This window comes from Halictus rubicundus, chromosome 2, assembly GCF_050948215.1.
Source record: "Halictus rubicundus isolate RS-2024b chromosome 2, iyHalRubi1_principal, whole genome shotgun sequence".
Lineage (NCBI taxonomy): Eukaryota > Metazoa > Arthropoda > Insecta > Hymenoptera > Halictidae > Halictus > Halictus rubicundus.
Window position 1 is genome coordinate 4,730,208 of NC_135150.1, and position 16,618 is coordinate 4,746,825.

At 37.4% G+C, this 16,618-nt stretch overlaps 2 protein-coding genes across 2 annotated transcripts in view; one reads left to right on the plus strand and one right to left on the minus strand.

Annotated features, from left to right (window-relative positions):
* Positions 1-16,618, plus strand: part of LOC143363973 (uncharacterized) — a 764,268-nt gene that overhangs the window by 230,227 nt on the left and 517,423 nt on the right. The window lies entirely within an intron of this gene.
* LOC143362242 (uncharacterized) lies at positions 6,554-10,237 on the minus strand. The gene has a single exon (XM_076802243.1). The coding sequence runs from the start codon at positions 10,235-10,237 to the stop codon at positions 6,554-6,556; it is 3,684 nt and encodes a 1,227-aa protein (XP_076658358.1).

Sequence of the window (16,618 nt, forward strand, 5' to 3'; positions counted from 1 at the left end):
GCCGCCCTGGGCTATACCCCTGTATCCCCTCCCCCCTCAAATCCGCCACTATGTGCAGTTGTATTGTCTTTAATGTGGATATACTGTGCAGGTTCTATGCTTAATCCAATGGCTACAATAGCTTTATTGTCGTTTATCGCGAATGTCTTTCTTTCCAATTCTGTAGCATTCGCATTTAGATCTGTATACTTCGACACGAGGTTCTATAAACCTTTGGCCATTAATAACCATTTCATTTCTATTCTCCACGTGCGTTAATTTCTATCTGATAATTTTGTTATCTGTAAATCACTTCTACTATCCATTTCTCTACTATTAATTCACTTCGCAATTCTATTTCCATCTTGCACTGAATACGTTGACTTTATAGGTTGTGTTTTATTTTTACACGTTCCTGGGTCCGTAACCATTATTAGGCTTTCAAAACAAGAGCACTGTTACTTGTATAACCATATTAAACAATGAGAAAGTAACTATATCTATGACTAGTGCATAAACATTATATTAACATTAACATGTCTACGACGTGTGTCTACACGCGATGGAAGCAACCCACGGAATGCGCGAAAAAACTCCGTTAATAACTCCTTAACACAATGTAAAAAATAACTGTAACCTTCTCTGTTATATTCAATTGTAACTGATGTGGTCGCTAATGACCTAGCTGTTAATGCGACCACTTTAAAATAAACGTCTACAAAAAAAAAAATACCGAGGCGAACATCTTCGCAACGGAAAAAGTTACTTCAAATGACCTCAGGTGTCACCCCTTTCAAGGAAGTACAACATTTTTGGGACACCCTGCATATCAACCAACATGTAAAGAAATTTTTTACAGTATAGTATGTTTTTCTAATGTTACATTTACCTTTTAGATCATAGTTAGATATGAAAAGTAATTAGAACGAAAATTTAACTGCTTTATAAGCTATATAGAATTGTCCACTAAAATAATGTTGAAACAACAAAATTTGCCGTTTTTATATTTTTAGAAAAACATTTTATTCTATTTTATAAACTACTAAATTTTTATAAAGTCGAACGGAATCTTTATAAAGTCATTTACAACCGGGAACGTAAAAATCACGCTTCGGGGATTAGGACTCGGAAAGTAGTTTATTACCCTTGCACGTGCACTTCCCTGGTCTTCACTTCCGAAATGGCCGTTTTCACCCGTCTTCATAAAATACTTGGGTCATTGTCACTTGTCACCGGACGGGCCTTACCTGCGTTGCGCCGCCTAAGTCCGGGTTTTTCCGTCAACACGGCTTGCCAAATGTTTCCTATTCTTTTCCACCACTTTCTCTACCATCGTGGGCGTTGGCCAGTCAAGTCACCGCCCATTGACAACTCTCTTTAAATATCAGTGTTTGGCAAGCGCGTGGCATATTGGAAAAATAGACCGAAGTCCTAGGACTTCCCTTACGGCCACTGTTTCGTACAGTCTTTAGTCAGAAGAACACACCGAAGTCTTAGCACTTCTCTTAAGGCCACTGTTCCGTACAGTTTTCAAGACAAGAGTATCTCCTCTTGTAATAGTCAATCGCGCTAAATATACAGTCCACAAAGTTTTGTTTTATCTTCATGTTTAAATAAAGTGATTATTCTGTCATTGTTAAACCTGGTAATCACAGACCACAACAAATCCCTCCCGAACAACGAAGCTGACCAATTCGGGGCGATCAACCGTACTAGTTTTGGTAATATACTATGATATAAAACAATGTTCCATAAAGTTAACAGTTCGTAAGTATAATTTCAATATAAATTATAAAAGGCAAACAAATTTTTTTTCTTTTGGAACCTGTAGGATAGGTTGTACCAGTAGTCTATGAGTAGTCTTCCTCGTCTTCTAAGAGGAATAAGATTTCCGAAGATTTTCTAAGATATTCCGAGCGAGAATGAATGATGTTCCGTGAAAGAATTGCCAATAACCACACCGGACTTTCAATAAAATCCTTTTGGACCTTTTCTTTATACCTTTCTCATTTTCGAAATGGCGGAGTGTATTGGAAAATTGAGGCGAATTATATTGAAATAGCTTGAGCTTTATTTTTTCTGAAAAATAAATATTAAATTCAACATAAAACAGTAAATGGCTGCTTGATACACTGAAATATTGCGTTATTAAAAATTCACTAAGGTGAAAATAATGATTTTGAAACTCAATTTATCATGTACTGTCATCCAATATTTGAAAATCTCTTGTTTCACACAAATTGCGAGTAAATGATGTTCCTATTGTGCTGAACCTTATTCGCGAATATAAATTGTTTTCAGTACTAATTTTATTTTACTCAAATATAATTTTCCAATCAAGCATAAACTGAGACAGAGTTGGGCAAAAAATTATTTAAAATTTTCGAATACAAATAACCGACAGTTATCTTTTATTCGAACTCATTTTTCTCGGATACATATTCACCACAGTTTATCCGTCAGATACTTTTCACGATTTTCATTTGTCATCCGTGGGTTATCCGAATCTCGAAGTAACGGCTATGCGTATTCGACACCTGTAGCGGTGAGAATTTATTTGAGAGAATTTATTCGAAGATACAGCTGATGAGTTTCAAAAGTATCTTTGACTTTTATTCGAGAGTCCAAGGCAGCGCCACCATTTATTCGACGGTGAATTTCGACAGATACTCGCAACTCAAATGTATCTTTGATTTTCGACGTATGATTTTCCGCGTAACTTTGAGATTTATTCGAAGCTCGATGCAGGGAATATGATTTATTCAATTTTTTATTCGTGACGAGCATGAGGAATAGATGAAAATCACATGTATCTTTTATTCGTAATTGTATTCGAAGCTCGGATAACCGACCTCTTAATGCGACGTTGCCAAGTCGTAACACTTACGTCGTAATATGCAAGTATGTACTATGGTATAGTGACTCCCATTAATATTCGAACACTTTTTATTAATTAAACGATTGTTTAAACAAATGAATTTTTATTATTTAAACGAATGTTTAAACACATACATGTTTATTATTTAAACGATTGTTTAAGCAAATAGATTCGTATTATTTAAACAGATGTTTACATAGGTAAATGTTTATTATTTAAATGACAGTTTAATAAATGAATTTTTATTATTTAAACAGATCTTTAAACCGATACATTCTTATTACTTAAACGATTGTTTAAACAAATAAATTTTTATTATTGAAACAAATGTTTAAACCAGTACATTTGTATTACTTAAACGATTGTTTAAACAAACACATTTTTATTACTTAAACAATTTACGTCACCTTTTGCAATGAGTAAAAGTCTTTATAATAAATCGGTACTCTGCTGGATATTAAGTTATTAAGACAATTTTATAAAGAACTCTTTACATTATGTATAGATACACGTACATAGGCATTGCATGTAATGAATGCATTTTTCTGTCTACGGTTCTGAATTACCGACTCTGTGAAAAATGCAGAAATTTAGAATCGAAGACATCGATGATTTAAATTATCTGGAACAGTACTAAATAAATAACAAGTTAACCATTTGCAATATTATTTTAAGACAATAAAATTGAAACAATGAATTAAAAAATTATTACTGAAAATATATATTTATGAAGACAAATATCAGTGGATAGGCATACTTTTTTAATGAATTTTACTGCAAATTTCATCCTGATATCTGTTACGGTTCAACATTTATTGTAAAATGTCACGACATTTCTCGACCCAGCACAGTGTGCGGCCGTCCCAGGCTGTATATCGCGATGCAGTATTCGCTTCAGATAATTTTAATCTTTCTAAAAACAGCTCTGTAAAGGGGCTATATCCTTATTTTTTTGCAAATTTTTAAAAAGTTCCCTTCTATGAAAAGATTGCATTTGTTGCAAACAACGCACACCTTCAGCCAAAAAAAAGTAACACATGTTTCGTTCTTCTACTCTCGGAATCATTCGGCAGGGATCGACGTCTGTCGTTGCACACATAAACGTACGTATATCGTCGCTGTGATTGCACATATACAGGGTGAGTCACCTCACCCCGTTAGCACCTCAAATATCTTTGTTGTTTCTAAAGATACGTAAAATATGGTAGGGACAAAGTTGAATGGTACGATGGGGCTGACGCGATGCAAAAAAAATTTTGTTTTTATGTCATTTTTTGAAGATATCAAGGTAACCTTGACTTTTTTAAATGGAACCACCCTTTTTTAAACACCTACAATGATAGTCCCTTTCATTAGGAATTCAGTGACTATAATTAGTCCAAGGTCATTCAAGGTCAAGGACAGAAAAAACGTATAAAACTAAAATATGGAAGCAGAATACGTTTATCACGGTTGAGACTTGTAGGAAGTAGTAAACATACTAAGGTCCTTCAATGTTATTCAGCATTCTTATTTACTATCAGTATGTTTCCAAACGCGATTCCGCTATGTTATATTCGATGACTGAAAAGTGTGATATGATCACGATTTACTGTGAATGTAGAAAAAATGCAGTGCAGGCCCGACTACTTTATGAAGAAAGGTACCCCGAGCGAAACACTCCTTCTAGACATACTTTCACTAATACGTACAGGTTGTTTCGAAGTACTGGAAGTGTACATGCAAGACAGTACAAACGGAAGAATCCCACGACTAATGAAGACAATGAAATTAATATTTTAGTAGCTATAGCTGTCAATCCTCACGTGAGTACGAGAAAAATTGCCCGGGAAGCAGGCATAAGTCAAAGTAGCGTAATACGAATTCTGGCCCGACATAAATTTCATCCGTTCCACATATCGCTCCATCAAGAATTGCACGGGAATGATTTTCAAAATAGAATTAACTTTTGTCAGTGGGGATTGCTTCAAAATCATTCATTTTTTTCTAATGTCTTGTTTACGGATGAAGCAACATTTACTAATCATGGCTCAATTAATCTACGGAACGCCCATTATTGGTCTGTGGATAATCCGCACTGGCTGCGAGAAATTGATCATCAAAGACAATGGAGCGTAAACGTGTGGTGTGGTATTTTGAACGATTTTGAACAAAATCGCTACGATATGTGGTACCAACATGACGGTTGTCCTGCTCATTATGCACGAGTGGCAAGAGAAACGTTGGACTCTCGATATCCAAACCGATGGATTGGACGAGGCGGAACAGTTTCATGGCCAGCACGTTCGCCTGATTTAAATCCACTGGATTTCTTTTTATGGGGTCTGCTAAAAGAGACCGTGTACACGGATGCTCCAACAACAGTTGAAGATATGCGTCAGCGTATCATCACAGCATGTACGAATATCACGTCGGATACACTTATCAGAGTTCAACATTCCTTCACTGCTCGTTTACAACAATGTATCAACGCAGACGGCCATCATTTCGAACATCTATAAAATACAGGTATTCTGCTTCCATATTTTAGTTTTATACGTTTTTGAATGCTTGACCTTGAATGACCTTGGACTAATTATAGTCACTGAATTCCTAATGAAAGGGACTATCATTGTAGGTGTTTAAAAAAGGGTGGTTCCATTTAAAACAGTCAAGGTGACCTTGATATCTCCAAAAAAATGACATAAAAACAAAATTTTTTTTGCATCGTGTCAGCCCCATTCTACCATTCAATTTTGTCCTTACCATATTTTACGTATCTTTAGAAACAACAAAGATATTTGAGGTGCTAACGTTTGGTGACTCACCCTGTATATGTGTATATTTGTGGCCGCTTCGACTGCAGCGAACATAGATAGAAAAGGACAGCATGCAAACACGGTCGCGTGGCCGATGGCACAACAAAAAGGCAGCACAACTCGATGATATTATTATCCGATTTGTACCGTGTTTGGGCTTATTTTGTCCAGGAAAACATTTTCAATCGGTAGGTAATGATATCATTATGATAACGATAATAAGAAATAATATTAGATTTAGTTGGTAAACGCCAATACGCTACTGGTTACAATGTTGCCTCTGATACTGAATCACGACCACATGGAGCATCGCGTCGCACAGTGGGCTGAGAACGCGATTTTACTGGCCAAAAATCAAAATGTCATTGGAACTTTCTAAAAGTTGGTAATCACGTGTTTTTGAGGTCACTGATAACGAATCTGATACCAAAAATTCAAAATTCAAAATGGCGGATTCAATACTGCGCACATATAGTCTGGAAATTCGCTTTTTGCGGTCAAAATTAAAGAGATACACATATCGACATTTTTTAACATTTTTTTCAATATATTTTAGTTATTCAGTTTAACTAATATAACTAATATGTATAATATAATTATATGATTTATTTTATAATTATAATTATGTAATCTTAAATATGTGTTACTATACTTGTTGATACGTGAGCAAAGTTAAAGTTTGAATTGAAAGAAGACCTTTCGGTGAATGCTCACTTCACACGCAGACTTAACGGCGAGTGAATGATTGAAGGGTGGATAATGATGACAAACCGGGGATGTGGATAACAAAAACAACTGTATTTTGAAACGAAGGTGAGAGACACTAGACAGAACTTGTACTATTACTACGGCGAGTGAGAGCTAAGTTATAATGTGTCGGACGGCGAGGAGGCTAGCGCTAGATGTTTTCGCTTTGCCGGTTTTCAAGAGTCTTTGTGACCCGTTGGTCAGGAACCGTAATGCTCAATAATTCTTTTATTTTCCATTTGCTTTCGTCTTGCGACAGCCAGGTAGGTCCATGCAGCCAGTGCGAGTTAGACACGAATTCAGCAGGATCTTGACCACGAGATATGTAGTCAGCGGGATTATCATCCGTCGCTACGTGGTACCAGTCGTTAATGTTGCTCTTTGCCTGAATCTCTGCTACTCGATTTGCAACAAATGTTTTTAACGTATGGGGGGAAGACTTTATCCAGTGCAGTGTAATAGTGGAGTCTGACCACAGGTAGATTTTATTAAATTTCATCTGCAAAGCCTCTGGAATTATTGTAACTAATTTTGCTAATAACTGTGCGGCGCACAATTCTAAACGAGGCACGCTTATTGTTTTGACTGGAGCGACTCGAGACTTCGCACATATTAGTTTTACTGAACAATTGCTACCTTTGTTGATTGATCGAAGATAAATGCATGCCCCATATGCTTGCTCGCTTGCATCGCAGAACCCATGCAGCTGGTAATCAATGGCATCAGGCAACGTGATTTGTCGTTTTACATTGAATGCGCTAAGGCTTGGTAACTCTTCCTTCAGACTGGTCCACTTATTCTGTAACGATTGTGGTATCGTCTCGTCCCAGTTTAAATTAGCCTTCCACAATTCCTGCATTATCAATTTTGCTTTAATAATCACTGGCCCTAGTAACCCTAACGGATCAAATAGCTGTGCAACTTGAGACAGGATAGAACGCTTTGTGCATCGTTCGTGATTTTGTAATGGTCTAATGACATATGTGATAGTATCCTGTACTGAATTCCAATAAATGCCTAATAACTTTCTTGTCTGCTCATTCAAACAAATGCTGGGTACGCTAAGTTCATCGTTTTGTTCTGCTGTCAATTCCTGTTTATTTGAGGCCCATTTATGCAATTGAAATCCTCCGCGCTTGAGGAGGTTAATTAATTGGGTTTTTAATTCTACTGCCGTATCCACAGAGGATGTGCCGGTAAGCAAATCATCTACATACATGTCGTTCTTTAAAATGGCAGCCGCTAACGGGAAGTCTTTACTCTCGTCGTCTGCCAATTGTTGCAACGTTCTAGTTGCTAGAAATGGTGCTGATGCGGTACCTTGAGTGACCGTAGTCAATTTAAAAATCTGAAGAGCATCATGCTCACTATTTCGCCATAGGATCTTTTGGAATGCTGCATCTGCAGTATTGACGTTGACTTGTCGATACATTTTCTGTAGGTCAGCCGCAAGTACAACATTATGTAACCGGAATTTCATAATAGTGAATAGCAATTCTCTTTGAATTGTAGGACCCACCATTAACGCGTCATTTAAGGAGGTCCTTGTCGTACTTTTGGCAGATGCGTCGAACACGACTCGGACCTTTGTAGATAAATTGGCCTCTTTTATAACCGCGTGATGCGGGATGTAGTAACCCTTAGACTTGTTATCGTAACTAGTAATTTCTGTCATGTGTCCAAGATCATTATACTCCCGTAAGAACTCTGAATACTCCCTTTTAAGCTCTCTATTTTTTGCTAATTTTCGCTCCAATGAATAAAATCTCCGTAGGGCCATGTCGTAGGAATTTCCTAAATTTTCCTTTTGCTCATTGAATGGCAATCGCACAATGTATCTTCCATCGCCGCCACGAAGCGTAGAATTACAGTAGAGTGCTTCACATGCTTGTTCCTCGCTTGAGAGGTGTTTCTTTGTCGGTACCTCTTCAACCTCCCAAAATCGCGTTATTTGCTGTTCCAATCGAACCAACTGGCATGATTTGAGTGTCGTGATCTTTTCGGGGCTTCCCACTTCACCAGCCACAATCCAGCCAAGCAACGTTTTTTGTAGGACAGCGTCCGAATTATTTGCCAATTTGATTTGCCCGGTACTAAGTAATTTATAAAATATCGTTGTTCCGATCAACGCATCGATGTCTGCCGGTTTATCGAATTCCGGATCAGCTAATTTTATATTGCGCGGAATTGCAAACATCCGTCTGTTTACCTGCCGCGAGGGTAATACGCCCGTAATAGTGGGAAGCGCCACAAATTCTACCTGGGACTCAAAGTCAGTTATACGCGACCTGATTGTCGTCGTAACCTTATATTTTGCTCGCGTGGTTAATTGCCCAAGACCGGCAAATGGCAAGTCGATGTTATGTTTCTTTAGTTGGAGATGATCCGCTAATCTCTCTGAGATGAAATTGCATTGCGAACATCCGTCTAACAATACACGACACTCGCGCGGTTGATTAAATCGATCTAATATCTGGATTCGTGCCGTCCCTAATAATACTTCGGAATCATGTGTGATGGTATATGTCTTTTTTATCGACTCGACAGTGTGAGCTGGAATCGGCTTATTGCCAGACGAGGGTTGGTCTACACTACTATATGATCTAGTGCTGTCTTCAAAGTGCAGCAAAGTACTGTGCTTTCGATTGCATTTCTTGCAGCCGGACGCAAGGCACTTACTGGTGTTATGATTATTGCGCAAGCAATTGATGCGTAATCGCCTATCTTTAGCTGCATTGCTTCTTTCGCGGGGACTCAATTGCATAAATTTTGGGCATGTGTAAATAACATGATCGGATTGACAAAATGCGCACTCCTGTCGTTTCTGAGCGCTTAGATATGTTTGTCCGCGAGGTCCCCATGATTTCCCTATTCTGTGTATGTTTCTATCAGCAATAACAGGATTATTATATCGTTGCTTTATGATACTACATTCGTCAACTTCCTCTCCCCGCACTTGTTTGTTTAAGAATGAAATGAGCTCACTAAATGTCGGCATTTGAGCATTTTCGAGGGTACGTTCCCAAGCCCTGCGCGTTGCTTTGTCAAGTTTCTGAATGACCAGGTAGGTCAGAATTGCATCCCAGGTATCTACCGGTACTCTAAGGGCTTTCAAAGCATTAACGTGCCTCAACGCGGATTCCTTTAATGTACGCAATCCAAGCGGTGAGTCTTTATTGATTTCGGGTAATTCTAACAATAATTTTATATGTGTCTGTATTATTTGTCGCGGTTTATCGCATCGCTGTTTTAGCATCTCCCATGCTACCAAATAATTCTCCTCGGACGCATTTAATGAATCGATGATTGTGGCCACGCTTCCGCGAAGAGAATTTTTTAATAAATAGAATTTCTGTACCGCGGGAATTTGTGTATCATTATGTACCAGCGACTGAAATGTATCGTGGAAGCTGTGCCACTCAATTGGGTTACCGTCAAACGGACGAATTTCAATTTTGGGTAATAGCGTATTTTGTTGAACGACGACCTTTGAATTACTTGTAGTCTGATTGACATTGGCCTGTGGCATACTATCATTAGACTTCACTTCCCGAATCCTTTGGCTTAGTAAGTCAGCGCATTCATAATATAGGTCGTCAAACTGTTCTCGCTCTAAATCTTGATCTGCCTCAAGCTGAGCTTCTTCAGCAAGATCTTCAATTTCAGATTGAACCTTCAGAAATGCTTGATAGTATTCTTCTAATTTAATTTTTCGCGTTTCTAAAGCATCGCTATCGAGCTGTGCATGTTCATTGATATGTTTTATTAGACGCGTTATGTTTGCCTTGTTCACTCCGCGAACTTTGATCAGCGATTTAACCTTTAATGCCGACATCGTGATTTGAATTGATTATATTACGCGATTGAGATAGAATCAATATAGGTATTAGGAAATTTAAGTAAGGAAGTGGAGACTCTCTACTCACATATAGCCTTGTCGACCTCCTCCGTTGTTGTCCGTTGTGTGATGACGATGGATGAATGTCCGATGATGGTGATCCAAATGGGATCCGTAGCGATGTCTTCCGATGAATTTGGAGAAAGCCTCGATGTTTACGGTCCAAACGGGATCCGCAATGATGTCGTTCGATGATAGGATGAAGCCTCAATGTTTACGGTCCAAACGGGATCCGCAATGATGTCGTCCGATGATAGGCACCGGGAAGTTTGATGCGTTGTTCTGGTACTTGTTGTCCAAACGGGACGTTATCCAAATGGGATGATGATTAACTGGCACGTCCGATGAATCAGTCTTGCACGACTCTTTCAGTTACCTTGCGTTTGACGTATATACACGCAGCGTTAATGAATTTCTGTGAGAAGTCCTGGTTACTCTCACGTCGTGTTTCACGCACAGCACTTTCAAGCTCGCGATACTTGTTCAATATGATTGTCTTTTGCTAGACGTGTCTTTAATGTCACCTTCGTATGTGTTTTCACTCCACTACGCGGTTCACTATCCGGCTCGAAGGACCAAATGTTGATACGTGAGCAAAGTTAAAGTTTGAATTGAAAGAAGACCTTTCGGTGAATGCTCACTTCACACGCAGACTTAACGGCGAGTGAATGATTGAAGGGTGGATAATGATGACAAACCGGGGATGTGGATAACAAAAACAACTGTATTTTGAAACGAAGGTGAGAGACACTAGACAGAACTTGTACTATTACTACGGCGAGTGAGAGCTAAGTTATAATGTGTCGGACGGCGAGGAGGCTAGCGCTAGATGTTTTCGCTTTGCCGGTTTTCAAGAGTCTGTCGAATTTTTGGTGGTCATTGGAGGACGCTCCTTATGGGGGCGGACTATTGCTGGGATTTTCCCAGTGCGTATACCTCACAGGTATAGCCGTTAACGGCAATCGCGTTTCGAACTAAATTGCGGGGGTCATAACGCCCAACCGTTTCTTGGACATCTGCATCGCAGAAGGCCGTGCAGATGCGTCTTGCGTTAATTTATGAGCTAACGGTTTTTATTTTTTATTGTTACGCCGTAACAATACTTATATAACTAATGCTTTAAGCGCATAAAACTCATTGTCAGTAAGATCCTTCTGTATCGATAGTTCGACTCGAATATTCGGTTGAAGACTAACGCGATCGAAAAGAATTATGCTAGAAGAAAACCAATTACTATGGTAACAAACAGGTTGCTCTGTTAAAACATCTGAGTGCGTGCCACCATTCAAGCGCCAAGTGGTCTTCGTGACCCGATAATAGCCAAACATCAAAATACCGCGGGTTTCTATTTCTTAATTATCGTACAAGGTGGCAGGAGGTGGCAGCTAAAATTTATATGCTCTTCTTCGCAATTGTTTAAACTTTCATATAAAACAAGTCTAATGCTTATAACTCTTAATACTTTTTTTAAAACCCTTCTCGAAGTTTAAATTGTTAATAATATTGCAGCATTTGCACATGGATTAAATAATGCTTAGAAACTAATTAAATACTGAAAGTACGCCTATTCATGTATATAAAAGATTCATTCAAACCTGTTATATCATGTTCTATAATGAGTTCTTAGAATAATTAGTTTCACTTTGAATTTCAGAATTTTGTATTCAAAACGTTACCCTCGATTCCACAATTATCTGAAATGAATAATATTTTGGATTTTTAAGGTTTGAAGTGTTTTGTTACTGTATAGCAAAAAAGTTTTTCAAAATCTTGAACTTCGAAAATTGATTTTTGGCCAGTAAAATCGCGTTCTCAGACCACTGTGCGTCGTGTGCCGCCTGGAGACAACAATGTAAGCGTTTCACCATCACTTATTAATAACAATAAAATGTTTGTTACAATTCATAATTCTGCCATTATTAATCGATTGCAAATAGTTTGCTGATGAAAACAAGTCTAAACACGCCATAAATCCGATAAGTTAGACGGTGCCAGTATGGAAACGTTTCCTTCGAGGTTCATCAACGAATTTTATTTCACTAGCTGACCGTTTCATTTCGATAGAGTCCGCTGCCGTACCAGAGCATGTTCTACAGAGTCGGTAATTCAGAACCGTGTTTCAGAATACGTGTTTCTGTACATAATACATAATCTAAAGAGTTCTTTATAAAATTTTCTTAATAACTTAATATTCAGCAGAGCACCGATGCTGAAACCCAATGACATTTCCTTTTATTATAAAGACTTTGACTCACTGCAAAACGTGACGTAAATTGTTTAAGTAATAAAAATGTGTTTGTGTAAACAATCGTTTAAAGTTTGAACGATAAAAAGTGTTCGATTATTAATGGTAGTCACTATACCGTGGTACGTATTTACGTGTTACGACTTGGCAACGTCGGATAAAAAGGTCGGTTATCCGAGCCTCGAATAAAATTTCGAATAAAAGATACATGTGATTTTCATCTATGCTAAATACTCGTCACGAATAAATCGTCAAATAAATCGTCTGGCCAAATCGAGTTTCGAATAACGAATAAAAGTTATCGGATAAATCTCGCCGCGACATCTGGATTCGAATAAATTCTGAATTTTTATTTATTCGTCAACTAAAATCGGACGGATACTCGGCGTCACCGAGTATGTACCAGATACGTAGATAACCGAAGATAACCAGAAAATCATACGAGGGGCAGGTCGAATAAAACTCTCCAAACCAGACGCTCGACGAATAAAGATACAGGTACAGATACAGATTCATCCGACTTCGAATAAAAACAAAAGATACAGAGTATCTGTATCTGAAAGCTATTTAAATAATTTTTTATTTAGATACTGCCCAACGCTGAACTGAGATTAATAATTACTTTTCTACTATCTGAATGAAATTATTCTCTTCGTTGCTTTTGTTTTTCGCTAAAAATCAGAAATGCTTCAGAAATGTCAAAAGTAATAATTAAAAGCTACGGACACACGGTTTACTATGTGTTTGATAATTCCTAAATAATCGTCTATAATAAATTTCATTATTACAATAAATAATTCTTCGTTATAAACAGAGTGTAGTTTGTAATAATCCATTTTGACAATTGTTGAATATGTACATAGCAATTAGTGAAATTAGCTACTTTATATGCAAGAACCTAATAGAATTAGAATGTACCGTAGTGAATATTTTAATCCTCGTATGTATGTAAATTATATAAAATTAATCACTGTACTTCGGTCAGACATCTTAATGGTTAACAAGTAATCTCAAGCAATCTATCTTCTTTTATCAATTAATAGTGATTGTAAACATTTTGTCATTCCATACAGTTTTATTAAAAAGACATAAACTATTTCATAGATACAATAACGAATAAACGGTTAACTAAGGCATCACTCACATCTCACATAGATGAGTGGACATAGATATGTGTAACATAGAGTAGAGGATAAAAGTATTCGCACACTCTTTAAAAAGGAATAAGATTTTTTAATAAGGATCTATCGACTTGAGTTTATTGATATGTTAAAGGGATGAATGTACTAGATAATGTGTAATAAAAATGATTTAAAAACACTATTTAAAGATTTTTACATCCTTCAATGCTGTAGTTTTTTATGTGCTAACCGAAATCTATCGGTTATATATCCAACCAATTTCAATGAAATTTTATACGCGTATACATACTTATATTTACAAAAGTCGTCTGTTTTAATTTGTCATTATAGGCTCAGATTGAAACGTTAAAATTCACGACCATCAATTTTTTCTTCGCAATTTCGACCAACAGCAATTTTTAAATAATTTCTGTTACAATAAACTAATGCTTTTAATATTAGAAAAAAAATAGCAAGTTGTTTTGCCAAATTTTTATAAAGTTATTCCTTTTTAAAGTGTGTGCTAATATTTTCATCTATCACCGTATGTTCATAACATCGCCAAGCGTAATAAGAAAATGTTTGAATAAAGCTTCCTTTCGAATGTGGGTGGGAATGAAGAGGATTGAGTGTTTAGTCGATGCTCATTCGAGTACTTCTAATCGATAGGCGGCGTTGGATGACCGAATGCAGGTATAACATAACAGAAAAGGAAAAGCTATGTAAATGGATGCACAATATTAATCTAATCATAGTTTTGAGAGCTTCAACAACCACTTTATGTTGAATTTACACGATATACACGACATACGAGGTGTGTTACCAGTCGATAATGCAGTTTGTTATTTAGATACATTAGTAGAAAATAAAAATTTGCTTAAACAAGCGGACGTTTATAACTATTATAATTACAAGTCATTATACATGAACGATTAAGAAGGACCCTCTGTCCCTTATGCTATTTCGCCAATGAATTTATCATCACTGCATAGAATAAATTCAAATTTTTTACAGTCAACTCTTTTATAGCATGGTATTTATGATCATTACACTCTTTCGCAGATATGAATAAGAGTTTACATTAATACAATGTTTTCATATTTCAGGGACATATATCGGCTAGAAGATACTACATATTCTTTGAAATAATGTCAAACGTAGAAGAGGACAGCGAAGCTCGAGTGGCCTTGGTCGCTGAGGAGTGTAAACATAAAACGGGTCGGGTGTATCGGTGTTAGACCGCTACTAATCCAATAACAAAACTTCTTTATTTGTCATTATTTTTTATGGGACTTTTACCAACATATTCGAACGCTTCGACTCTCCGCGTCTCTTTCTTTCCCATACGTCTGAAACTTTAATCGTTCATTACACAAGTAAATATCATCGGAATTATATCATATTTGATATCATTTTCATTAGAAAAATTCCACGAATATGTTGGTGAAAGTCCCATAAAGAATAATGAAAAATAAAGAAATTTTGTTATTGTATTAGTAGTGCTCTTACACCGATATACCTGACCCGTATTATCTTACACTCCTCGGCGACTGAGGTCTCTCGAGCTTCGTCGCCCTTCACGGGGTATATACCACGGCAATGGGAATAGTTCTAGAACTTTTATCGGCTCGATATTTGGGACATAAATCGAGAAAAGACTGCAATAGGAATTTTGAGAGTCACTGTTCTTACTGAAAATTTCGAAGACAATGAAAATAAAAAATAATAAAATTTCTAATCTCAAGAAAACTCCTATTATTGATGCAGGTTGTATTTCCCTTCGTTATAAAGGTGTCGAATTTCCGTTTCTGTCCTTTTATTAACAGTTCAAGCCAAGTAAGTTACGTATTTTTTCGTTTTGACGTTTTCTTTGAGGTGGAGTCCAAATTGTAGTTAATTTGAAAGGCGTTGAATTCTTGACAGGCTATTATTAAATGATCTGTTTCTTTTATTTTTCACTTAATGCATGAACACTTAGAATGGATAAAAAGACCTATAAATTCTGTGGTTTTGTTTTACTTCTAAGTTTGGTGTGACACACATGTTTTGGTGTAACGCGGAACACAAAAAAGAAAACCAAGAAAAAGTTATGCGTCGAAAAATGTATCTTCAGGTCCACCAACGCGTATGTTGAGTTGAGTGGGAAACAAGAAGCATCGGATGACGGTGTTATTACAGGAATGGAATTACGAACACGACTCTTGTAAAAGTATGGAAGTATTGTCGAATATCACTGGTTGCTTCATGCAAATTTTTAATCAACAGTTGCATCACCGGCTTCAAATGACTCCCTTGGCGTAGTTATTGCGTCAACAGGTTAGATAAAGTTTTCCCATGCCGCCACGCCGTTTCCGCATCCAACTATTCGTATCCAAGTTCAGCATGTTATATTCTAAGACTCCGATACTCATAAATCCGAGCTACACTCACTCCCTCGCAAACTTCGATGAAGAGTTTCATGCACCGTGTTTCTCGCTCGAAAATATCATTCACGCATTATCGACTCTATTCATCTGTCCGTTTGACGTCGATTAATCGAGGCGGTGGTAATGGCGTTCTAACAAAATGTTTCCCACCAAAAACGAGAGTAGTTCGTGTCTTTTAGCAGCGTAGTCTTATCGGAATCGAGTGCTGAAGTTCCCACACAGGGTGCAAATAAAACTTTCTGATCCCTTCCAGTAAGAGCCGTTACCGTAAGGCAACGAAGACGCGAGATACCAAGGAACGCGACGAAGGTGCGCGCTGCATAAAGAGAAGTTGGTGGGGGATGCAAGCGTTTGAGGGGCCCCAACCGTGCTCAGCATTGCGTTAGACGATGCGATGATTAAGCAAGGAATCTCACTCTATCCCTACCACTGCACAGATTGCGGCTGTTGGCCGAATACGATGATGAAAAACGACGACAGTAGTAGTTTCTCAAGCCTGTGAAGTCATCGTTCCATTTCACTCCGT

Excerpts from the sequence above, each read along its gene's own strand:
- LOC143362242 (XM_076802243.1), bottom strand. The coding sequence starts at position 10,237 with ATGTCGGCATTAAAGGTTAAATCGCTGATCAAAGTTCGCGGAGTGAAC.